General features: G+C 40.9%; 1 protein-coding gene across 4 annotated transcripts in view; it reads right to left on the bottom strand.

Annotated features, from left to right (window-relative positions):
• Positions 1 to 23,172, bottom strand: part of iffo2b (intermediate filament family orphan 2b) — a 59,764-nt gene that overhangs the window by 8,851 nt on the left and 27,741 nt on the right. For 2 of the 4 annotated variants that reach the window (XM_078557997.1, XM_078557995.1), the window contains exons 2-3: positions 11,701 to 11,761; positions 9,993 to 10,103 (exon numbers count right to left, since the gene is read on the bottom strand). In XM_078557997.1, the coding sequence (XP_078414123.1) occupies positions 9,993 to 10,103; positions 11,701 to 11,761 (172 nt within the window). The remainder of the gene's footprint in view (positions 1 to 9,992; positions 10,104 to 11,700; positions 11,762 to 23,172) is intronic. The other 2 variants (XM_078557996.1, XM_078557998.1) reach the window with 1 other exon arrangement.

Here is a 23,172-nt window from a genome sequence, read left to right as displayed (position 1 = left end):
GTGTCTTATTTACCCCCTCCCCATTTTGACCAAAATATGTTCTTATCCCACACTATTTTTGGATATTTGAAGTCCTGTAAGCCTCTCTAAACTACCTACAAATTTCATTTGCAATTATTTCTTACTCTTTGGTGCTCTGTAATACCCTCCCAACACAGTAACAGATTTAGTATTAAAATAAAATTTTATAGCCAGGAATATTTAGCTCCCAATCTTGTCTCAGCTGGAGTCAAGTTTCCATTAAGATTACGTTCTAATTAGGGCCTTTGATTCTCCAACCTTATTTCCATTGCATTGCACATGCAAAGCAAATACCATGACCCGTCATATTCTTCAGTGTGCTTCCCTTTATTCCTTCACTATTCTTGTTCTTCACAATAATGGAAGAGGATAAAGTACTAGTGTTAAGAAGAAAAGTGAAAATAAATCAAAAGGGAGGAACTTACTAGATTTAATATGTAAAAAGGCAATATTTAAAAAAAGACAAAACAGAAAATTAGACCTGGTTACTTTTTCAGGGTATTAAACAGGGTAGGTGGGAGACTTGTAGATGCTTTAGTCACAATCTTCAAAAACACTTTAGATTGAGGAATTGATCCATTGGATTGTAAGATTGTCAATATCACTTTACTACTAAAGAGGAGCGAAAAAGTAGGAAATTATAGGCCTATAAGTCTAATGTCAATTGAGGGGAGGTCATTAGAATCTATTAGATACATTGTGACAGAGAACAGGCAAATATGAACTGATCAGAGAACCAGCATGGATTTGTGAAATGTAAAATATCTAACTTTATTGAATTTTGAGGAGCTAACTAACATGATAGATAAGAGAAAACAATCTATAAGGTCCCATGTGAGAGACTATTACAAAAGGGGAGCATATGGAAGTGGAGGCAACCTATTAACATAGGTGGGGAATTAGGAGGTACTGCAGGATACTGAGAGTAGGAATAACGGGTATGCATTCAAATTGGCAAGATGAAACTAGTGGTGTCCCCCAGGGATCTGCCCTGGGCCCTCAAGCTTTTTTAAAATTATATTTATTAATGACTTAGTTGAAGGAAGAGAGATCAGTATGTCCAAGTTTGCTGACACCGCCAAGTTAAATTCTACAGTAAATGATGCGAATAGGAACACAAAATTGCAAACCAATATTGATTGATTAAATAAATAGGCAAAACTACGGCAGCAAGCGGAGTTCAATGTAGGAAAGGCTAAGGTCATCCACTTTGAATCCGAGAGAGAGATCAGGAGTATTTTCTAAATGACAAGCTAACAACTGTGGAAAATAACCAGAGATTTAGGGTTCAAATACAGAAACCATTAATGATACACAAACAATTTTAAAAAGATAATGGAATATTGGGCTTTAGTTCAAGGCGGCTGGAAAACAATGAGCTAGAAGTTATGTTGGTTATGTAAAGCTATGGTTAGACCTCCATTTAGAGCGCAGCATTCAGTTTTTGTCACCATATCTTAGGAAGGAGATTGGGTTTGGAGGGGTTAAAGCACAGTTTCACCAAAATAACACTAGGATGAAATAAAAGGGTTAAATTATGAAGACATTGACATGGACTAGGCTTGTATTCCCTGGAGCATAGATGGGGATGATGTAATGTGCCAAAGGCAACTGAGAAACTATTTCCTGTAGGGGAAGTCCAGAACCAAAGGCCATAACATTAAAGTTAGAGCTAGGCCTCTCGGGGTGATATCAGGAAGCACCACTTCACACAAAGGGTAGTGGAAATCTGAAAACCACTCCCCGCAAAATGTTTGGGGCTGGTGGGTCAATTAAGATTTTAAAACTGAGGTTAAGTTTTTGTTAGACAGAAGATATGAACAATTACAGACCAAGGCAGGTAGTTAAGAGTAATGATACAGATACACCATGATCCAAGTGAATGACAGAACAGGCTGAATGGTCTCTCCCTGGTGTGCACATACATGCGGTCAGTTATTCTGATATAGCATTTCTAGTAAGGCTTTGCCTTACACATGCAACAGCAACTTTTGTCATACTGTAGCAGGGTCAATGTGGAAGATAGTCCAATGCAGGTCTCCTGGTGTTTGATACACTTGAGTTTAAAACAATCATGTGAAGAATTACAAACCCAAACAACTACACCCTACTTCCCCTGACAAACAATCACACTGCATTGACACCTTGCCTTTTGTTTCTAAAGTCAAAATATTTGATTTATAAAATCATTGATGTATGTATTGTACTGTACCTCAGTATACACAAAGGGATCAATGCACTCAAATCCTCCTCACTCAACCTTGAAACCTGCAAACATTCGTTTGACTAGCAGAACAAAAACTTCCAAACGTACAGACACGCAAGCTTTAAGGAATGACAAACTTAATGCATAGTAAAGATTGAAGCTGCTATATTTACAGCAGGAAGGTCTGCACACTGACTAAATGAGGTCGTTGCACCCAGTGAAATTCCAGTTAAAATTTTTGATCGCAGTCCTAGTCTAGTTAGGAAAATGACTGCATCAACCATCTATATGACAGTGATCCAGTTGCTTGTTTTCACAAGCAGTGTCCTTAGAGCAATCATGGTTTCTCCTCTCCCTCATATATTATAAGTGAATTAAACATTCAAACCACTGTTCAACCCAGTCCTTTGAATATGCAGCACTTTCGAAACCAGTGTTTTACAGATTGAACATTGCTATTAATAAAATGCTCACTCACAACCTGCTGTCTAGCCACCCATTTTCTCCTTGAACTCCCAGACAAAACCAATTATGAACATTTATCAGTCCTCATTATGAGCAAAGAGTCTTTTGGGTCCATACTGAGCTCCAATGCCAGCAAACAAACTGCAAAGAATTAAATTTATTCCCGAGCTTAGCATTTTTTTTTAAGTGAGCAGGGGAGAGAGAAATGAAGAAAGGAATGATTTTGACAAATGGTCAAGATCATTGGCCTCCACATCTGAATTAATCATGACAGAAAACACAAATTTACTTCAACATTGCAAAATCATTTCTGCCCATAAACGAATACAGCTTTTAAGACCATAATGATGAATGAAACTTTTATTCAAACATTTCTCAAACATAATGAGCTAAATAGTCTCTGGTGCTGTAAACTTCTACTTATATTTAATCTATCAGGGAGCAAAAAGAAATCTTTCTCTGATGATAAGCTCTTTCAGTAATCAGAGTTAGAAGAGGGTCATTAAATAAACTATTTGACTGCCCCTTAAACTACCATATATCAAATTGCATTCAAAGGGGAAACCCTGCCTGAAAAGCGGAACATTTCAGCAAAAATCACCGTCACATTCCAGGAGCAATTCTACCAAATATGGTATCAGAATAAACATATCACAGCTGCGATTAAATCTTGCACAACCAAACTGCCGAGTCTGTAGTCAGCAGAGTCAAATATACTGTAGTTGATAACCATCTGGAGTCTGGGCAAGTCAGAAACACTAATGAGAATTCCAGATAACAAAACAAAATTTTAGCTGAAGTTTTATTTGAGACACGACATACCTGATGAATCAGGATGACAATGTGTCTCAATATTTAGTGCAGATTATTTTATTGGCCAGTTTTATTTTTTACATGTTGGGTTTGGTTTTATTTATATTGTACCTAAGCCAATCTTACCTAGTTACTATCAAAAATATCCAATCAAATGTAATTTTTAAAAATACCCTATGCTGAACTTTCCAGTTCAGTTGCTATATCTGCTCAGAATGTGATTAGCTCAGGCAATCTTCAGCTGAGTGCTTGCTCCAGAGTGCCTCTCATCAATGTACAGACCCAACCATCTTCAGCTGCTTCATCAATGACCTTCCTTCCATCATAAGGTCAGAAGTGGGGATGTTCGCTGATGTTCAGCACCATTCGCGACTCCTCAGATACTGAAGCAGTCCATGTCCAAAGACCTGGACAACATCCAGGCTTGGGCTGACAAGTGGCAAGTAACATCCGCGCCACACAAGGGTCAGGCAATGACCATCTCCAACAAGAGAGAATCCAACCATCACCCCTTGATGTTCAATGGCATTACCATCACTGAATACCCCACTCATCAACACCCTGGGGTTACCACTGGCCAAAAACTGAACTGGACTAGCCATATAAATACTGTGGCTACACGAGCAAGTCAGAGGCTAGGAATCGTGCAATGAGTAACTCACTTCCTGACTTCCCAAAGCCTGTCCACCATCTACGAGGCCCAAGTCAGGAATGTGATGGAATATTCTCCATTTGCCTGGATGAGTCCAGCTCCTACAACACTCAAGAAGCTGGACACCGTCCAGGACAAAGCAGTCCGCTTGATTGGCACCACATCCACAAACATTCACTCCCTCCACCACCGATGCACAGTAGCAGCAGTGTGCACCATCTACAAGATGCACTGCAGGAATTCACCAAGGCTCCTTAGACAGCACCTTCCAAACTCTCGGCCACTACCACCTAGAAGGACAAGGGCAGCAGATAGATGGGAACACCACCACCTGCAAGTTCCCCTCCAAGTCCTGACTTGGAAATATATCGCCGTTTCTTCACCGTCGCTCGGTCAAAATCCAGGAACTCCCTTCCTAACAACACTGTGGGTGTACCTACACCACACAGACTGCAACGGTTCAAGAAGGCAGCTCATCATCACCTTCTCAAGGGCAACTAGGGATGGGCAATAAATGCTGGCGTAGTCAGTGAAGCCCACATCCCGTGAATGAATACATTTAAAAAAAGATATACCCCCATCAATGGATCATTAAGGATTTGTGATCATTAGCATGAGGCTACTGATGATCTCAAACCCAAATTTGTGTTTTTCTAAATTCGTTCATGGGATGTAGGCATTGTTGGCAAGGCCAGCATTTATTGCCCATCCCTGATTGCCCTCGAGAAGGGAGTGGTTAGCCACCTTCTCAAATCACTGCAGTTCACATGGTGTAGATACATCCACGGTGTTTCTAGGAAGGAAATTCCAGGATTTTGATCCAGTGACAGTGAAGCTCATTTCCCACAAGAAAAATTATCCATTGTTACACCCTCATGGGAACCACACAATGAGTATTATTTCCCAGTGATAACACCACAATAGCCTCAAGTTTCAATGTAATTTCAGCTCAACTAATGCAATTTATGATCAACCACAAATTTTATTAAAATCAAAAACTACTCAAGGTGTCAGTGTTCAGGCAAGATACGTTTCACTCTCAGGACAAGACACCAACTGAACTTTCAATTGTTGTCTTACAAAAAGGCAGAAACTCAACGGTGGCAGAAGCACTACACATCACAGGCAGGGAGAGGTGTGGCAAAGGGAGGTTTAAAGAGGGTCAAAAAAAGTGATAATTGTCAAACATTCAGAAACCGTCATTCAAAATAAGAGTTCGTTGGCAGAATAGATTGAAGCCAAAAATACACCCCATTTAGATCATGAATGACAACATGCATTTAACATAAAAACATCTCCAGGCACTTGTCAATATAGGAATGAATTAGAACAGATTGAGCCTAGAAGAGGAAAGATGAAGAAAATTTGGCTGAAAGGATGGGTTTTAAGGAAGCAAAAAAAAAAGGGGTTGGGAAGTGTTTCAGAGAGCAGGGATGTGAAAGTCCAAGGCTTAATCATCAGGGGTTGGGCAAAGCGGAAGATGCGCAATACCTGAGTCATTGACTTGGAACTAGTGGGAGTAGCACAGGATCATAAACTAATACAGCACAGAAGGTCACCATTTGGCCCATCAAGTGTGCACTGACTCTTTCGAAGAGCAATCCAGTTAGTCCCACTTCCCCATTCTTTCCCCATATCTCTGCAATTTGTTCTCCTTCAGTGTTTATCAGATTTCCTTTAGAAGACTACTATCGAATTTATATCCACCACCATATCAGCAGCGCATTCCAAATCCTAGCCATTCATTCCATGAAAAACCTTTGTCGCCTCTGGTTCTTTTGACAACATCTTAAATCTGTGCCCATGTTTATCAACCCTTCAACAATTAAAACACGGTTTCCCTTCAGTTACTTTATCTAAACCCCTCATAATTTGAAGCATCTCTATCAAATCTCCTCTTAGCCTCCACTGCTCTAAGGGAACAATCCTAGCCCTTCAAATTTGTACCACTTACCTTGTATTGTCTCTTCTCATTGTTAACAACAAATTGCATCACCTTGCACTTATTTGCACTGAACTCCATTTGCTACTTGTCCACACATTACAGAATCTTTACAGTGCAGAAGGGAACCATTCAGTCCTTCGAGTGCATTGGTTCTCTGAAAGAGCATTCTAGCTAATCCCACTCTCTTGCCTTATTCCCATAACCTCGCGCACACACTCTTTTCAGATAGCAATCCAATTCCCTTTTGAACATCTTGGTCGAACCTGCCTCCACCACCCTCTCAAACTTTGTTCCAGACTCCAACCACCCTCTTGACGAAAGTTTTTTCCCTTGCATCACTTTAACTCATTATTAATTAATTCTGTGCCCTCTAGCCCTTGATGCTTTCGAGTGGGAACAGTTTCTCACTATTTACCATGTCCATACATTGCAGCAACCTATGTTCTTATGGGGCAGAATTCTCCAGTCGGCGAGTTGGGGGGGGGGGGGGGGAGAGAGAGGAGGGAGGGAGGGGGGCGCGCCGCTCGCCAACATGTAAAATGACACACGGTGATGTCAGGCATGCGTCCTGACGTCACCGCACGCCATTTAGATTGCCAGTTCAGCAGGTGCGCAGACAACTTGGCTGCGTGCCCGTCGAACTGTCAAAGGCCTATTAAGGCCATTTAAAAAGTCATTAACTCAATTAAATGAGCTGTCCATCCAACCTTAAGGTTGGCAAGCGGGCGGAGAGCCCAAATGGCCTTCGCGTTTTTCATGAAGCCTTATTCACGGGCGGTATGAGGTTTCATGAAGTATTTTAAAATGCAATAAAAATTTTTTAACATTAATTCTTTGACATGTCCCAGCTCATGTGACAGTGTCACATGAGGGGACATGTTTCAAAAGTTTTTTCCTTCCTTTTATGAAGTCCATCACTATCTTCCACACTGCTTACTACACTTTTAAGTCATCTGCAAATTTCAAAATTCTGAGCATGGATTTTTATTTTTTTTAAATCTGCCCGTGATTGTGGCACAGGCTGGAGAAGATGTAGAGATGGCATGTAGAGATGTAGAGGAGGGTGAGGATTATTAGTTTGTGTTGGGGAACAGGAAGCCAAAGAAGATAAGTGAGGACAGTGGTAATAGATGAACGATACTCAGTACAGGCCAGAATTTTACACAAATTGGAGTTTTGGGAGGATGGACAGGGAGGGGCCAACAATGAGATCTTTACCAGGATTAAGAGAAGCAGTGAAGTGGTATAGTTGGGTGTCTTCAGCATATATACTGAAGCTTACTCCATGGCTGTGGATACTGTTGCAGAGAGGCGGCATTTAGATAATCAAAGGAAATCAGAGAATGAATTGTAACATTTTACTGCACAATAAAATCATGTCGCCCCTTGCAGCTGTGCCAACTGTCTGAAAGAACAACTACTTAATCCCATTGACCTGCCCTTTTCCCTATCCTTTAAATTTTTCCTTCATCTTTGAAGGAGGCAAGTTGATACAGCTGTTAAAAAGGCACATGGGATCACTGGTTTCATAAATAGAGGCAGAGAGTTCAAAAGCAAGGAAGTTATGCTAAATCTTTATAATCACTGGTTAGGCCTTAGCTGGGGTAATGTGTTCAATTCTGGGCACCACGCTTTAGGAAGGCTTGGAGAAAGTGCAGAGATATACTTGCATAATACTAGGGACAAGTCTCTTCAGATATTTAGATCGACAGGAGGAATTGAAATTTTTCTCCTTAAAGCAGAAAAGGTAATGGGAGGTTTAATAGAGGCGTTCAAAATTGAGTTGTTTTGACAAGAGTAATTCAGGACAAACATTTCCAGTGGCAGGAGAGTCAGTAACCAAAGGTAACTGGCAAAAGAACCTCAGTGGGGTATGGAGAATTTTTTTTTTTTTAAGAACAAAACACAGCGAATTAAGACAGTCTGGGATGTGATGCCTAAAAGGATGATAGAAGCAAAATCAATCCTAACTTTCAACAGGGAGTTGGATAAATACTTGAAGGAAAAAAGAGGGCTGTGGGGAAAAAAGAGAAGGGAATTTGGATTTATTGGATGGCTCTAAGAGCTAGCACATGCAAAATGGGCCAGTTGGCCTTCTTAATGTTGTATAATTCTTTTTAAAACTACTGTGGATTCCACTTCCACCAGTTTCCATCACGGTATTCCATCTCCTAGCAAGCTTGAGTTAAAGAAAATTCTTAGTTTCCTTCACTCTTTTGATGATCTTAAATTTATGGCTTCTGCAGTTCTAACTTGCCTCAAAATCACTCAATTTCAACACCTTCATCTTAACTTTTCGCTGTAATGAAAAGTCACCTTTCTCTAGTCTCTTCAAAATTAAAGCATCTCATCCCTGATATCACAGTGAATGTCATCTTCTGCACCTTCTTGATAGCTTTGAAAACCTCCCTGAAGTAGCATTCTCCAAATTGGACAATATTCCATCTGCAACCTAATCGATGATTTAAATAGGTTTAGTATTATGTCGTGTTTTTATAAATCTAGAATTTTTTTTTAAAAAAAGAACCTGCTTTAACTTGCCCTCTCACTTTTAAGGATGTTGATATCTACAGCCCATTACACTTCTCTACTCCTTTTAAAGTCTTACCATTTAGAGTATATTTCTCCAATTCTTCATCCTAAAATGTATCACTTCAAATTTCTTTGCATTAAACTCTTATCTGCCCAATGACTTAAACTGCCTACGTCTCTCTCAAGTCATTTCCAATCGCTTTCACAGTTCACCACACACCCTATTTTGTGTTGCCTGCAAATTTTAATATTGTCCTCCATGCTCCGCTGACTTCTAGAGAACATCACTGCTTAACATGCCTCAAGTCCAAGGGTCAAGGATAAATTCTTGAAAAAAATTCCGAGGTGACAGTGAAAGGAAGGGAACAGAAACCATTGCTGTAGATATACTGGCTGCATTCGGAAAGTACGTACATGAAGGACCTCTTGGTTTCTGGATCCAGTCCCCACTCAAATGCCAGGCCTTTATTGTGTCTCAATCTCCTCAGCCAAAGTTATCAACTGCTCCAGGATAAACCCCAAAGGTAAGGACAACCCCAAGCACCTTTCTTCCCTCCCACCCCCACAATAAGACTCCTCCTGAAACCCCTGACCGACACCGCCCCCCCCCCTTATATCCTCACTCCAAATACCACGAGAAACATGTGGATTTCTTCATTTCTGAGTGTCTGATCTATGCATCTGCCTTTACTCTACCTTCTGCCAAAATTGCTTCCTAGCCCCTGACCACCTCTTCAATTGCCCACCAAGTCTGTCTATCATTTTGCAGTTGTTCCCCCAACTCCATCTTTACTCCTTTTCAAGATGCAACTCTTCCTTTTTGTATTCTCTCCCCATTCAATTCCTGATCACTCTTCCCTTTCCTAGTTCCCATGATAGTGGTCAGTGACTCCCTTTCAGAAACTTAGGAGCAGGAGTAAGCCATCTAGCCTGGAGTCTATTCTATCAAGTTAGGAAACTCTTCCATGTGCAAGGGATGGTAGAGGTTTGAAATTCTTCCACAAATGGCAGATGATGCCAGGTCAATCGTTAATTTTAAATCTAGGATTGATAGATTTCTGTTAACCAAGGGGTACGGGGCAAAGGCCAGCATATGGAGTTCGGTCACGGACCAGCAATGGGAGAGACCAATGTCAAGCTAAGCACGCTGCAAGAAAAAAATGGATGTACATAGTAGGCACAGAAACCTCTTTCTCACTTCACACACCATATGAGTGTGAGGAGGATAGTTCATGCGTGTTTCTTTTTAATTAAAACATTTGACTAAAAGATGGCTAGGTATACTATTTTTCCAATTCTTCTTGGCCAAATTACTGCTCGTCATTAATGATCTTTATTGTGGCAACTTTTCTGCTCACCTGTAAAGTACTTACATCACTCATCAGGCTCTTAAACACAACTAGCTCTGATTTCAACTTTTCCACTTTCTCATTGAGTTCCTTCTGAATGGCTTCAGCTTCCTGAGAATCCTGAAATCACAAACACAGTTCTCAGGACCTGCAGCTGTAATAAAAAAATTCATGGAATGACTGCAAAAATTAAATGAAGTACAGGTTAAGTCATGATATCATAATCAGGAAATCCATTGGAGGGCCAGCACAGCATGAACCAAGTTCAGCTCTGTAATAAAACCTATCTGCACAGAAAAAAACTTAAGATTGAAAGCCAGTATTACCCTTTTCAGACTTGTTATATAGTGCCAATTAGAATAAAACGTTTAAAAAAGTCCTCCTGAATTACCTAGAAGGTTAAAACACTATGCTTTCAACTTTGGGACCCAAGTTTGAATCTATCCCAGACCATAAAAGGGTGTTATGAGATGAGCCTGAAGCTGCCTCAGCCCAGTAAAGAGGTCTATAATTTGTACTTGGGTACAGAAAGCACAGTTATTGATATTTTGATTGAATACAAGAGTAAGAAGGACGGACTTTCACAGAATGAGCAGATAGGTGGCAGATGCAATTCAGTGTGGAGAACTTGTGTGTTTTGGAGAGAAAAAAAAATCAAGAAATGGAAGATTGACACTGGAAGATGTGGATGGAGTAAAAGTCTTAAACCTCAAACATTACAATTCTTTAAGAAGTGAAAGTGCCAATAGATAAACCCAGAAAAAAGACCAACTGTAATTTTGGTTTTTTTAATAAATAGGACGATGAAGTACAAGAGTGAAGATTCGTGCAAAGCAATGGTTAGGTCAGTGTTAGAGTAACGTGTGCAGTTTCGAACAACCCATTACATAAAGAACATTAAAGTCACAAGAGAATGCAGCGCTTAGATTCACCAGGAAGATACAGTGGATGGGAAACTACTGTTGAGAAGGGATGCTGCCATATTTCCACTGCAACAGAGAAGGTTAAGAGGACATATAATTGCACTTTTTTTTTATTGTTGGGAAGTGTTTTCATATGGCGAATGGCGAAAAACGATTTCCTCTGGCTGTGGAGTCAATTTAGAATGGCCACTAAGAGAGAGGTAAAGAGTTCTGTTGAAGAGTCATACGGACTCGAAACGTTAACTGTATTCCTCTCCGCAGATGCTGTCAGGCCTGCTTAGTTTTTCCAGGTATTTTTATTTTTGTTTTTGTTAAGGGTTGTTGGAATTTGGAATACTTTGAGATGAGTGATTGAGGTGGACACCATTTGCAGCTTTTAAAGGAAAGTTAGATAAATACTTCAGGCAGAGGAATATGACGATAATAGGGGTAGATCTGAATAGCGGTGTTGGTTTTGCAAAGAGCTGTTACAATGGTCTGAATGTCTTCCTCGATATGAACTTTTATGGTTCTAATTCAAAATTGTATCCCTGTGTTTCTATAAAAAAAACTTTAGATGTTGGCAGAAATTAAATTCCAGTCTCAATTTAGGCAGGGAGTGCCAATGCAATCCTGATTTTGCATATAGTACAGATGGAAATTATTTTGGAACTAGAAATCCACCTATCCTCATCTCATATTACTGTGTCTCCATTTAACACCCACCGCTCAAAAAACAATCCAAAGCATGCATACGTCAAAAATTCATCAATGTCTTGAAGTACCCAATGAAAAATAAAATATTCATATCTTACCACCTGTAGTGCAGCCACAATTTCTTGCAGATGCTGTCTGAGATTGAGTTCTTGTTCCCACCTAAAGGTAGAAGACAAATATTGTTACAACAGGGATCATAACACTACAATTATTGAATTAACAGCTTTCAATGCAACACAGTAACAGCTTAGATAACAGTTGTAACAATATATCAGGTTAACTTTGGTGTAAGGCAACATGTGAACAAAATCACAAACTTTTATTCAATTAGTGAGTACATCTCAGATTATCTACTGCAGCTTACAATCCATTACATATCCCAACATCAGAAGCACCACTGGGTAAAACATATTTGTCATAACTTTCTCAGTCTTCCTTATGTGCAACAAATATATAGGTATATAGTTTTGGCCAGCAATTTGGAACAATCAACATTGTCAATTCTATTTTATGACATTCGTTTGCAGGGATGAACATCAAAACAAATTCAAATTTCCCTGAAGTAAATCAAATGCAGAACGTATTAGAAAAGCCTATCACAACTCCTTACTACACAAGAAGCGTTTAGTCACCGAAGCAGTTCCAATACCAAGCGATTCTGCAACTGCCGATACAAGTCTTAGATTATGTATCACCCCAGTGGTGGCAAGGTAGAGGATATCACAGAATAGATATAGGCATTCTGACAAGGTGGGGTGGTGGAGAACGTGGCAGCTGGGGGGTGGTGAGGGGCAGTGGTGTGAGGTGGTCACGGTTTACATTGGAACCAATGATACTGCAAAGAAACGGGTTGAGATTGTATAGTGTTTCAGGATCTAGGTAGAAAACTTAATAGTTCCGTAAAGACAGTAATCTCTGGTTCACTCCTAGTGCCAAATGCTAGTGAGGATAGAAAAGAAAAATGATGATAAATGTGTGGCTGGAAAATGCTGCAAGAGGGGGGGAGGGCTTCAGATTCCTGGGACATTGGGACAAGTTCTGGTCAGCAGAACCTGTAATAGATAGAGTTGTAGTATCTGAAAAGGGCTCAATTGGTGCATTTTTGAAGGAAGGAAGGAAATGGGACCAATTGTTCAGCTCTTACAAAGAGGTACAATTGGTGAATGGCCCACTTTCATGCCCCATGAACTGTCAATCAGTCCCACACGATTGTCACAAAATGGAAATAGTGTGGTTCATTCAAAGAACACACTATCTTTTGATCAAAAGACCAAAGTGTTATGTTTTCTTCTCTGCGTGACCAAAGTAACTATTAACAGTAACAATTTGCATGTAGTAATCTTTTGGTCCTTCTGAACTGTCTAGCCAACTTCCAACAAGATTACCCTGATGCATCTCTAATCCAATACCCCTGAAGCCTTTTTGCTGGAAGGAACTTACACAAGTATTTTTAAATCGAATCATAATTTATGGTTTCATGTTCTATACTTTTGATAAGTTTCACATGTTTACACAGAAATACATAGGACCAGAAAAGAAGAGGTTTATTAAGTCTAATTTGTGTTTATCGTTTCACTGAAGGTATTTTGCATGAATTTACCTTTTCCTTGTCAGACTTAATTTTGAAGTGCATCCTTGAATTTTGTGCACAACAGAAAAACATTTGAGACCACATCTCCAAACCCCTCATTCTTAAATATGTCTATTAAATCATCCCTTAGTTTTCTCTTTTCAAGACAGAAAAGCCCCAAATTTGCTAACCCACTCCACCAAGCTCTGACCTTTTTGCCCTGGAATTAACCTGGTGAATCACTTTTGTACCCCATCCAAAAAGGTAATATCCTTTAACCATATGGAGAACAAAACTCTATTCTGGATGTGATCACACTAAAGCCACAATTTCAGAACTACTTTTCTTGCCTTATGAGTTACACCCTCTGGCTGTTGATCCCAATCTTTTATTTTGCCTAGCTGCCTATAAACACTGTTTGTACCCAAGTGTGCTCAACATGTTCACCAAAACCCCTTCATAAAATCTTTTTTCTGCAGGCACACAAATGCATTTCTCTTTTTTTACATACATAAAAAAAAAGAACTTGATGCATCCTCAGGGGCAAAAATATGTTGGCTTTGCCAGCGATCCCAAGAACAAATTTGAAAATAACTTAAGTTAGTTTGGCTAAGAACATCTAAATTCTAATCACATTACAGTAAACTCTTGCTGTTCATGGGGGTTCTGATCCCGCGAGATCTCAAAGGGTGAAAACGCGAATGGCGAACACAGCTTATAATGCAACAGAATTAGCTATGTTCCATCATCCCCAAATTTCACATTTTTACCTTAATGCAGTCAATAAAAAACTATTTTTTTGATTCAATTAAGGACAATTTTACTGAAGAAATTATTTGTCAATAAAAAAAAAGTAAAACTTTTCAATTACAAAATACAGTACCATGTAGTACAATTGACAAATCACAGTACAGTACATTACTTTACAGTACAGGTGCATTGAAGATAATTTTAATGAAGAAATTGTCAACACAAGAAACAGGGACAACTTAAAACTTACCTATTACAGAATAGAGTACATACAGTATAATTTACAAATCACAGTACAGGTACTATACCTTACATTACAGGTACCATACTTTACCTGAGAGTGGATGTAGATGGAGTGGGTGATGTGACTGATGCAGGCATTGATGTGGAGTGGGTGATGTAACTGAAGCAGGCATTGATGTGGAAGATTTGGATGAGAAGAACAATGTTATTGTTGACTATTTCACCTTTTGTTTTTCAATTTTGCAAAGTTCTCTAAGGGGGCAATAGCTGTGTCAATCGCTCTACAAAAGGCAATGCTGCTTTCCATGCTTATATCATGGTCTGGTTGCCATATTTTTCAAATCTTCGGCTGACCTTATGAGATCTGCCATCATCTTGGTTGTGAACTGAGCCGTTTCAGGCTCTTCTTCCCACTCCTACTCCTGTTTAGGCTCATTTCATCTCAGCAGTTCACTCAATTCTTCCGTAGAGAGTTCCTCTCCATCAGATTAAAGCAGCTCATCCACTTCAACTGTGGTGATGTCTTCAAATCACAGAATTTTAACAGGGGGCGATTCAACCCACCATGTCTGCACTGGCTCTCCAAATGAGCATTATGACCTAGTGCCATTACCCTGCCTTTTCCCCGTAACCCTGCACATTGTTTCGATTCAAATAATCATCTAACACCTGCTTGAATGCCTCGATTGAACCTGCCTTCACCACACTCCCAGGCAGTGCATTCCAGACCTGAACCACTGTGTGAAAAAGTTTTTTCTCACATCACATTTGCTTCTTTCACAAATCACTTGAAATCTGTGCCCTCTTGTTCTTGATCCTTTTACGAGCAGGAACAGCTTCTCCCTATCCACTCTGTACAGCCCCCTCATGATTTTGAGCATTTCTATCAAATCTCCTCTCAGCCGCCTTCTCTCCAAGGAGAACAGTCCCAACTTCTCCAATTTATCCTCATAACTGAATTTTCTCATCCCTGGAACCATTCTTGTAAACCTCTTCTGTACTCTCTCCAATGTGTTCACATCCTTCCTACAATATGGTGCCCAGAACTGTACACAATATTCCAGCTGAGCTCTAACAAGTGTCATATAAATTCAGCATAACCTCCTTGCTCTTGTACTCTATGCCCCTATTAATAAAGCCCAGGATACTGTATGCTTTATTAACTGCTCTCTCCACCTGTCCTGCCACCTTCAATGTTCTATGCTCATATACACACACAGGTCTTTCTGCTCCTGCAACCCCTTCAAAATTTCACCCCCCATTTTATATTGTCTGCCCATGTTCTTCCTACCAAAATGCATCACCTCACACTTCTCCACATTGAACTTCATCTGCCACCTATCTTCCCACTCCACCAACTTGTGCATGTCCTTTTGAAGTTCTACACTGTCCTTCTTGCAGTTCACAACACTCCCAAGTTTCATATCATCCGCAAACTTTGAAACTGTCCCCTGCACACCAAGATCTAGATCATTAATATATATATATCAGGAAAAGCAAGGGTCCCAATACCGACCCCTGGGGAACTCCACTACAAACCTTCCTCCAGCCTGAAAAATATCCATTGACTGTTACTCTCTGCTTCCTATTTTTCAGCCAATTTTGTATCCACGTTCCTAATGCCCATTTTATTCCATGAGCAATAACTTTTCTCAAGTCTGTTCTGTGGGCATTGTATCAAATGCCTTTTTAAAGTCCATGTACACCACATCAACAGCATTACCCTCAACGACCTTTTCAAAAAAACTCCAGCAAGTTAGTTAAACATGATTTCCCCTTTAGAAATCCATGCTGGCTCTTCCTTATTGACCCATATTTTACCACATGACTAACAATTCTATCCCGAATAATTGTTTCTAGAATCCTGCCCACCACTGTTAAACTGACTGGTCTATAATTGCTGGGCTTATCCTTACAACCTTTTTTGAATAAGGTTGTAATGTTTGCAATTCTCCAGTCCTCGGACAGGATAAATCCCTCCCCTCTAAGTTGTTTTGCCAAGTCAACAATCCTGGCACTTCAGCCTTCACATTGGGGAACCCTGTGAAATCATTCACAGTCTCAAGCCAAGCTTTTTTCCAGCAGGCATTTATGGTTGATGCTCTAACTTCATCCCATGAGTCCTTAATTACACCTACTGCTATGAGGATGTTGAATTCCTTCCAGTAATCATGGATTGTGGTTGAAGGGTCTGCTTCCAGAAGATAAAGGATGTGGCTTCGGGTGTAGAAAGCCTTGAATGAGGCAATGACCCCTGGTTAAGTGATGTCGTATTTGGGGTAAAAACAATTTCAACATCTGGATGGTTCTCGGCAAGAGCGTGGATACTCAGGTGCATTATCAAGGATTAGTAGAACTTTGAAAGACAGGTTTTTTTCCCTCAGATAAATGCGGACCTCTGGCAGAAAGCAATTGGCAAACCAGTCTTCAAATACGGATGCTGCAACCCAGACATTGCTGTTAGCCTTACAAACGGCTGGCAGATGACATTTATTTTTCCCTTTGAAAGCTCAAGGGTTTTCTGACCTATAAACAAGCGTTGGTTTACATTTAAAGCCAGCCACATTAGCACATAGAAGTGTCGTGTCAACCTGTCCTTTGCTGCTTTAAAACCAGGAGCTGTCTTTTCTTCTTTTGAAATGTAGATCCTACCTGGCATCTTCTTCCAGAACAGGCCAGTTTTGTCTGCCTTGAAGGCCTGCTCGGCCTGGTAGCCTCTCTCAAAGTATTCCTGCAACACCTTGGGGAAACTCTCCTGCAGCTGCATGGTCAGCAGAAGCAGCCTCCCCCAACAATTTCACATTATGCAGCCTGCAATACTTTTTAAAGCGATCGAACCATCCTGTGCTGGCTATTTGGAAATAGAAGGAGAGGCACCTTCTGCACCACCTTCATTGTCACCAGCACAACCCTCTTTACTACCCTTTACGTTCTGGTACAATTCAAGTGCTTTGTTTCAAATGACTGGACCATTAACTGGGGTCCTCCTTTGATGCTGGTGCACTATCCATACATTGAGTAACTTCTCCATTTCCTCTAAAGTGTGGATCTCTCCTGCTTACAGAAGTTAACTTGGTAGTACGACTGCCAGAAACACTAACAATGGCCCTTATTTTTGCTTCAGACTGCCTAATGGACCTGATTGTGGATTCATTCACAAAGTATTCCCTGGCCAGCATGGAAGCACTTGCTTCATTTTGCAGTCTATCTAGGATTGTGACTTTTTGTTCAAGCGTCATCACCTTCCTGGGGCATTTTCTGCTTTGCTGTGACTCTCACATTTTTAGTAAAGTGCTGTCCTGTCTACTGCAAAATCCTGTAAATCACAGCAACCCATGTGCACGTGGAGGCTGCACATGCCCAGTGAAGGGGCTTTTGCAGTGCATGCTTTCTTCGAGGGCAGTGTTTTTTATGGAATTTTAAGGTACAGTATGTTTTTTATTAACCTTTGTGCATGTGTGCTGTTTAAATAGGGATTGTTACATTTTTAACCTGAAATGAGTGAGGCTTCAGGGGCGGGAACTGCGATTTGGTACACAAACAGGTTCGTGCGGGTAAACAAAATCGCGATGGAGGGGGGTGCAAACGGCAGGAGTTTACGGCACTGCAAAGGGGTTTGTGCAATCCTATGTTTCAATTCTGTACTGTTCAAGCTTGTATAATTATTTAATTGTGCACAGGTATATTATGGATTATACTTTGTGATAAATTAACACAAGTGTAACATAAGAAAGGTAGTTAAACATGACTCTAAATGGGCTAAATTGTAATATTTTATTCCCTGTACCACTAAAAATGCTCCAGGCCAGCCTTGAATTTTGCTTGGCTGCTGCCAATATTTTAACACCTTTTAGTTCAAAACCATGGGACAGAGGGATTAAGATTTTGAAGCAGAATTGTAGAGCCTTCTTTTGAGTCAAATTTTGAAATGCACTAGAATAAAAAAAAATCCTCTTATTACGTGATCAGTGCATTTACATTCAGACCATTCTCAACCTATTCAATCTGCTAAATTTGGATAAATATTATTAGAAAAACCATCAGAAAATTGGGACAGTTTTTGTCAGCCTTCAGTGTGGTACAAGCTTTTACACTAATTGATTTGCTCAAGCTTCTTTTCAGAAATCTATTCAATCTATTAGATCCAAGTAGCTTTTCTCAAGATCACTGTGCCTATGATATAAATAGCGAGGCCAGTTCTAATTAATTATTGATATGGTTGGGAAAACCTGGTGAAGCAAACAAAAATGTTGTACTGGAGAGGGAAAATGAGAGAGAGGGAGGCTGGTCTGAACTAAGCATTAAAAAAAATCAAACCGTTTGACCCTGTTGCAGGGGCTTCTACTGTACAATACAATGAGGCTAACCAAAAAGTATTTACAATGGGCTAACAGGGTCACTTGAGACCTCAAGGGGCAGTCGTCCTTGCCCTTTTACAAAAGAGGCCCAGGTAACGGTCCCATGCTCAGGTTCATGAGCCATGGCCAATGGCAGTAGAACCAGCAAATTTTCAGTGATGATGGCAGAACAGCTAGAACCTCGAGGGACAGCGACTGCCTATACGTAGAGGATCCTTTGAAAAAAGGACTCTTGTTTCCTTTTAAGCTCAAGAGGAAGGCAACAGGAAGCCATCTCATGTATTCTTTTCCCAGTCATACTCATTTCTCATTGGGGTGGAAAATGGAAGGCTCTCACGAGCAACTGAACATTAAAGTGCAGGATCCGAGGCATGGAGAAATGAGTAAAGGACCTGCTTTTGGGCAAGTCACCATTACATCTAACAGTGTACTGTGTGTATTATTGCCATCCCTCAAACACAAAAACTCAAAACAAGAACATTAAAAGGATTATTTTTCTCATCTAGTGCACTAGCTGTGGAGAAAACCACCACGGTTAAATCAAACAAAGCATGCTTTTATTTTCTTATTCTCCCAATTTTATCAATGGCAGATAGTCATAAGGATACACCTGTACACATAGCTGATCAACCCAGCTGCAAGAAAACAGCGCACAACTTAAGAAAAATCAGACTTGCACTGTTCACGGTAGAAATGATACATTAACTCTTCTTTAATGTCCACAATGTGAAGAGAAAACCATATTATAATATAAAACAATATATAAAGGGACACAAATCGTGCTGTGGAAACTATCGAGGTATTTCCCTCTTGTCCATTGCAGGGAAAAAGCTGACATGCAATCACAGAATTTTAACAGCACAGGAGACAGCCATTTGGCCCTGCATGTCTGCACCGGCTCTCCAAATGACCTAGCACCATGGCCCTGCCTTTTCCCTGTACCCCTGAACATTGTTTCTATTCAAATAATTATCTAAAGTCCTCTTGAATGCCTCAATTGAGCCTGCCTCCATCACACTTCCAGGCAGTGCATTCCAGACCCGAACCACTCGTTGTGTGAAAAAGTTTTTTTTCACGTCACACTTTCTTTTGAAAATCACTTTAAATCTGTGCCCTCTCGTTCTTGATCCTTTTACAAGTGGGAACAGCTTCTCCCTATCTACTCTGTATAGCCACCTCATGATTTTGAATATCTCTAGCAAATCTCCTGTCAGCCACCTTCTCGCCAAGGAGAACAGTCCCAGCCTCTCCAGTCTATCCTCATAGCTGAAGTTTCTCACCCCTGGAGCCATTCTTGTAAAATTCTTCTGCACTCTCTCCAATGTGTTCACATCCTTCCTACAATATGGTGCCCAGAACTGTACACAATATTCCAGCTGAGGTCTAACGAGTATCTTATATAAATTCAGCATAACCTCTTTGGCTCTTGTATCCTATGCCCCTATCAATAAAGCCCAGGATACTATATGCTTTATTAACTGCTCTCTCCACTTGTCCTGCCACCTTCAATGATCTATGCTCATATATACCCAGGTCTTTCTGCTCCTGCAACACCTTCAAAATTTCACCCCCCCATTTTATATTGTCTGCCCATGTTCTTCCTACCAAAATGCATCACCTCACACTTCTCCACATTGAACTTCATCTGCCACCTATCTTCCCACTCCACTAACTTGTCTATGCCCTTTTGAAGTTCTACACTGTCCTCCTTGCAGTTCACAACACTATCAAGCTTCATATCATCTGCAAACTTTGAAACTGTCCCCTGCACACCAAGATCTAGATTATTAATATATATCAGAAAAAGCAAGGGCCTAATACCGGCCCCTGAGGAACTCCACTACAAACCTTCCTCCAGCCTGAAAAATATCCATTGACCATTACTCTCTGCTTCCTAATTTTTAGCCAATTTTGTATCCACGTTGCTACTGTCCCTTTTATTGCATGAGCAAATACTTTTCTCACAAGTCGGTTGTGTCGTACTGTGTCAAATGCCTTTCAAAGTCCATGCACACCACATCAACAGCAATACCCTCATCGGCGTTTTCTGTTACCGCTTCAAAAAACTCCAGCAAGCTAGTTAAACATCGAATTCCCCTTTAGAAATCCATGCTGGCTCTTCCTTATCAACCCACGTTTTGCCATGTGGCTACTATTTCTATCCCGAATAATTGTTTCTAGAATCTTGCCCACCACTGAAGTTAAACTGACTGGTCTGTAATTGCTGGGCTTATCCTTACAACCTTTTTTGAACAAGGACGTAATGTTTGCAATTCTCCAATCCTCTGGCACCATCCGAGTCTAGGGAAGACTGGAAGATTATGGCCAGTGCCCCTGCAATTTCTACTCAATTCCTTCAATATCCTTGAATGCATCTGATCCGGTCCCAGTGCCTTGTCAACTTTAAGTACCAACAGTCTATTCAACACTATCAATTTTGAACCCTTCTGCTGACAGAGTTTCCTCATCTGTCACCATGGCCAGGGTAGCATCTGCCTCCTTGGTAATGACGGATGCAAAGTATTCATTTAATACCTCAGCCATGGTCCCTTCATCCATGTGTAAATTCCCTTTTGGGTCCCTAATCAGCCCTACTCCTCCTTTTACCACCCTTTTACTATTTATATGTCTATAGATGACTTTGGAATTCCTCTTTATATTGGCTGCCAGTCTTTTCTCATAATCCCTCTTCACTTCTATAATATGCTTCTTCACCACCCCTCTGGACCTTCTGTATTCTTGGTTCTCAATTGTATTTTCTACCTGACACCTGTCATAAGTGCACTTTTTCTTCTTTATCTTAATGTCAATCTCCTTTTTCATCCAGGGAGCTCTGGATTTGTATGTCCTACCTTTCCCTTTTGATGGAATATACCTTGACTGCGCCCGAACCAATTCTTTTTTGAAGGTAGTCCATTGTTCAGCTACAGTTTTTCCTGCCAATCTTTCGTTCCAGTCTATTTGGCCCAGCTCCGTTCTTGCCCCATCGAAGTCGGCTCTTGTCCAGTTAATTAATTTGACTCTGGATTGCCTGTCATCCTTTTCTATCATCCTAAAATGTACAATACAATGACCATCCCCACTGACACTTGATCTACTTGGCCTGCCTCATTTCCAAGAACCAGGTCCAACAGAGCATCTTTTCTTGTTAGATTGGACACATACTGCTGTAGAAAATTCTCCTGAACACAATCTAGAAACGTTTGCCCCTCTCCGCCCTTTATACTATCACTGTCCCAGTCTACATTCGGGTAATTAAGTCCCCCACTATAACTACTCTACAATGCCTGCATCTCTCTAGAATTTCCCTGCAGATTTGTTCTTTTTCCTTCTCACTAGTTGGTGGTCTATAGACTATACTGAGCAATGTAATTGCACCCTTTTCATTCCTTAGCTCTAGCCAAATTTATTCTGTCCTTGAACCCTCTGGGACATCTGCTTTTTCCAGCACTGCAATGCTCTCCTTAACCAATATTGCCACCCCTCCTCCTTTCCTTTCTTTCCTATCTCTTCTTGTACCTGGGAACATTTAACACCCAGTTCTGCCCTTCCTTGAGCCAGGTCTCTGTTATCACCACAACATCATATTTCCACATGGCAATCTGTGCCTCTAACTCCCCAATCTTATTTACTATACTCCATTCATTCACATACATGCATAGTAACCTTGATTTAGATTTTGTTACTTTTTCCCTTACCCCGACATTACCTATTAATTTACTATTCTCTATACTAGTGCTATCTGTCTCTCCCAGTATTTTGTGCACCCTGGTATACCTCTCTAAAATTTTCTCTAGGTTCTCACACTCCTGCCGAGTTAGTTTAAAGCCCTCCCAACAGCACTAGCAAAATGCCCGCAAGGAATTCAGTCACAGCTCTGTTCAGGTGCCATCTCCCTCAGAGCCAGTCCCAGGAATATAAAGCCCTCCCTCCTGCACCATTTTTCCAGCCACGCATTCATCTGCCTTATCCTCCCATTTCTGTACTCACTGGCACATGGTACTGGGAAGCAATCCGGAGATTACTACATTAGAGGTCTTGCTTGCTAATTTTCTACCTAGCTCCCTAAATTCTGATTGCAGGACCACATCCCCCTTCCTACCCAAGTTATTGGTACCAATGTGGACCACAAGCTCTGGCTGATCTCCTTCTCCCCCCAGAAAAAGGTCCTGCAGCCACTCTGACATCCTTGACCCTGGCACCAGGGAGGCAACATACTATTCTGGAGTCACGTCTACAGCCATAGGCTGTCTGTTCCCCTAACCAATGAATCCCCTATCACTATAGCGCTTTCTTTCTTCTTTCCCCTCTCCTGAACAGCCAAGCTGCTTGTGGTGCCACAAACTTGGTTCTAACTGCACTCCTCTGAGGAACCAGCACCCTCACCAGCTTCCAAAACAGAAAACCGGTTGGAGAGCGGGACCCCAGGGGACTCCTACACTACCTGCCTGCTTCTCTTGGACTGCCTGGTGATCACCCATTCCCCCTCTGTCTCCAGGCCCTTAAGCTGCAGTGTGACTACCTCTCTAAACATGCTATCCATGTAGCTCTCAGCCTTGCAGATGCGCTACAGTGACTCCAGCCACCACTCAAGCTCTGAAGCCCGGAGCTCAAGTTGCTGCAGCTGACAGCACTTCCTGCATGTGGTC

Source organism: Cetorhinus maximus, chromosome 15 (genome assembly GCF_964194155.1).
Source record: "Cetorhinus maximus chromosome 15, sCetMax3.hap1.1, whole genome shotgun sequence".
Lineage (NCBI taxonomy): Eukaryota > Metazoa > Chordata > Chondrichthyes > Lamniformes > Cetorhinidae > Cetorhinus > Cetorhinus maximus.
The sequence above is the reverse complement of the archived record's forward strand: the minus strand, read 5'-3'. Positions and strand labels throughout refer to the sequence as shown.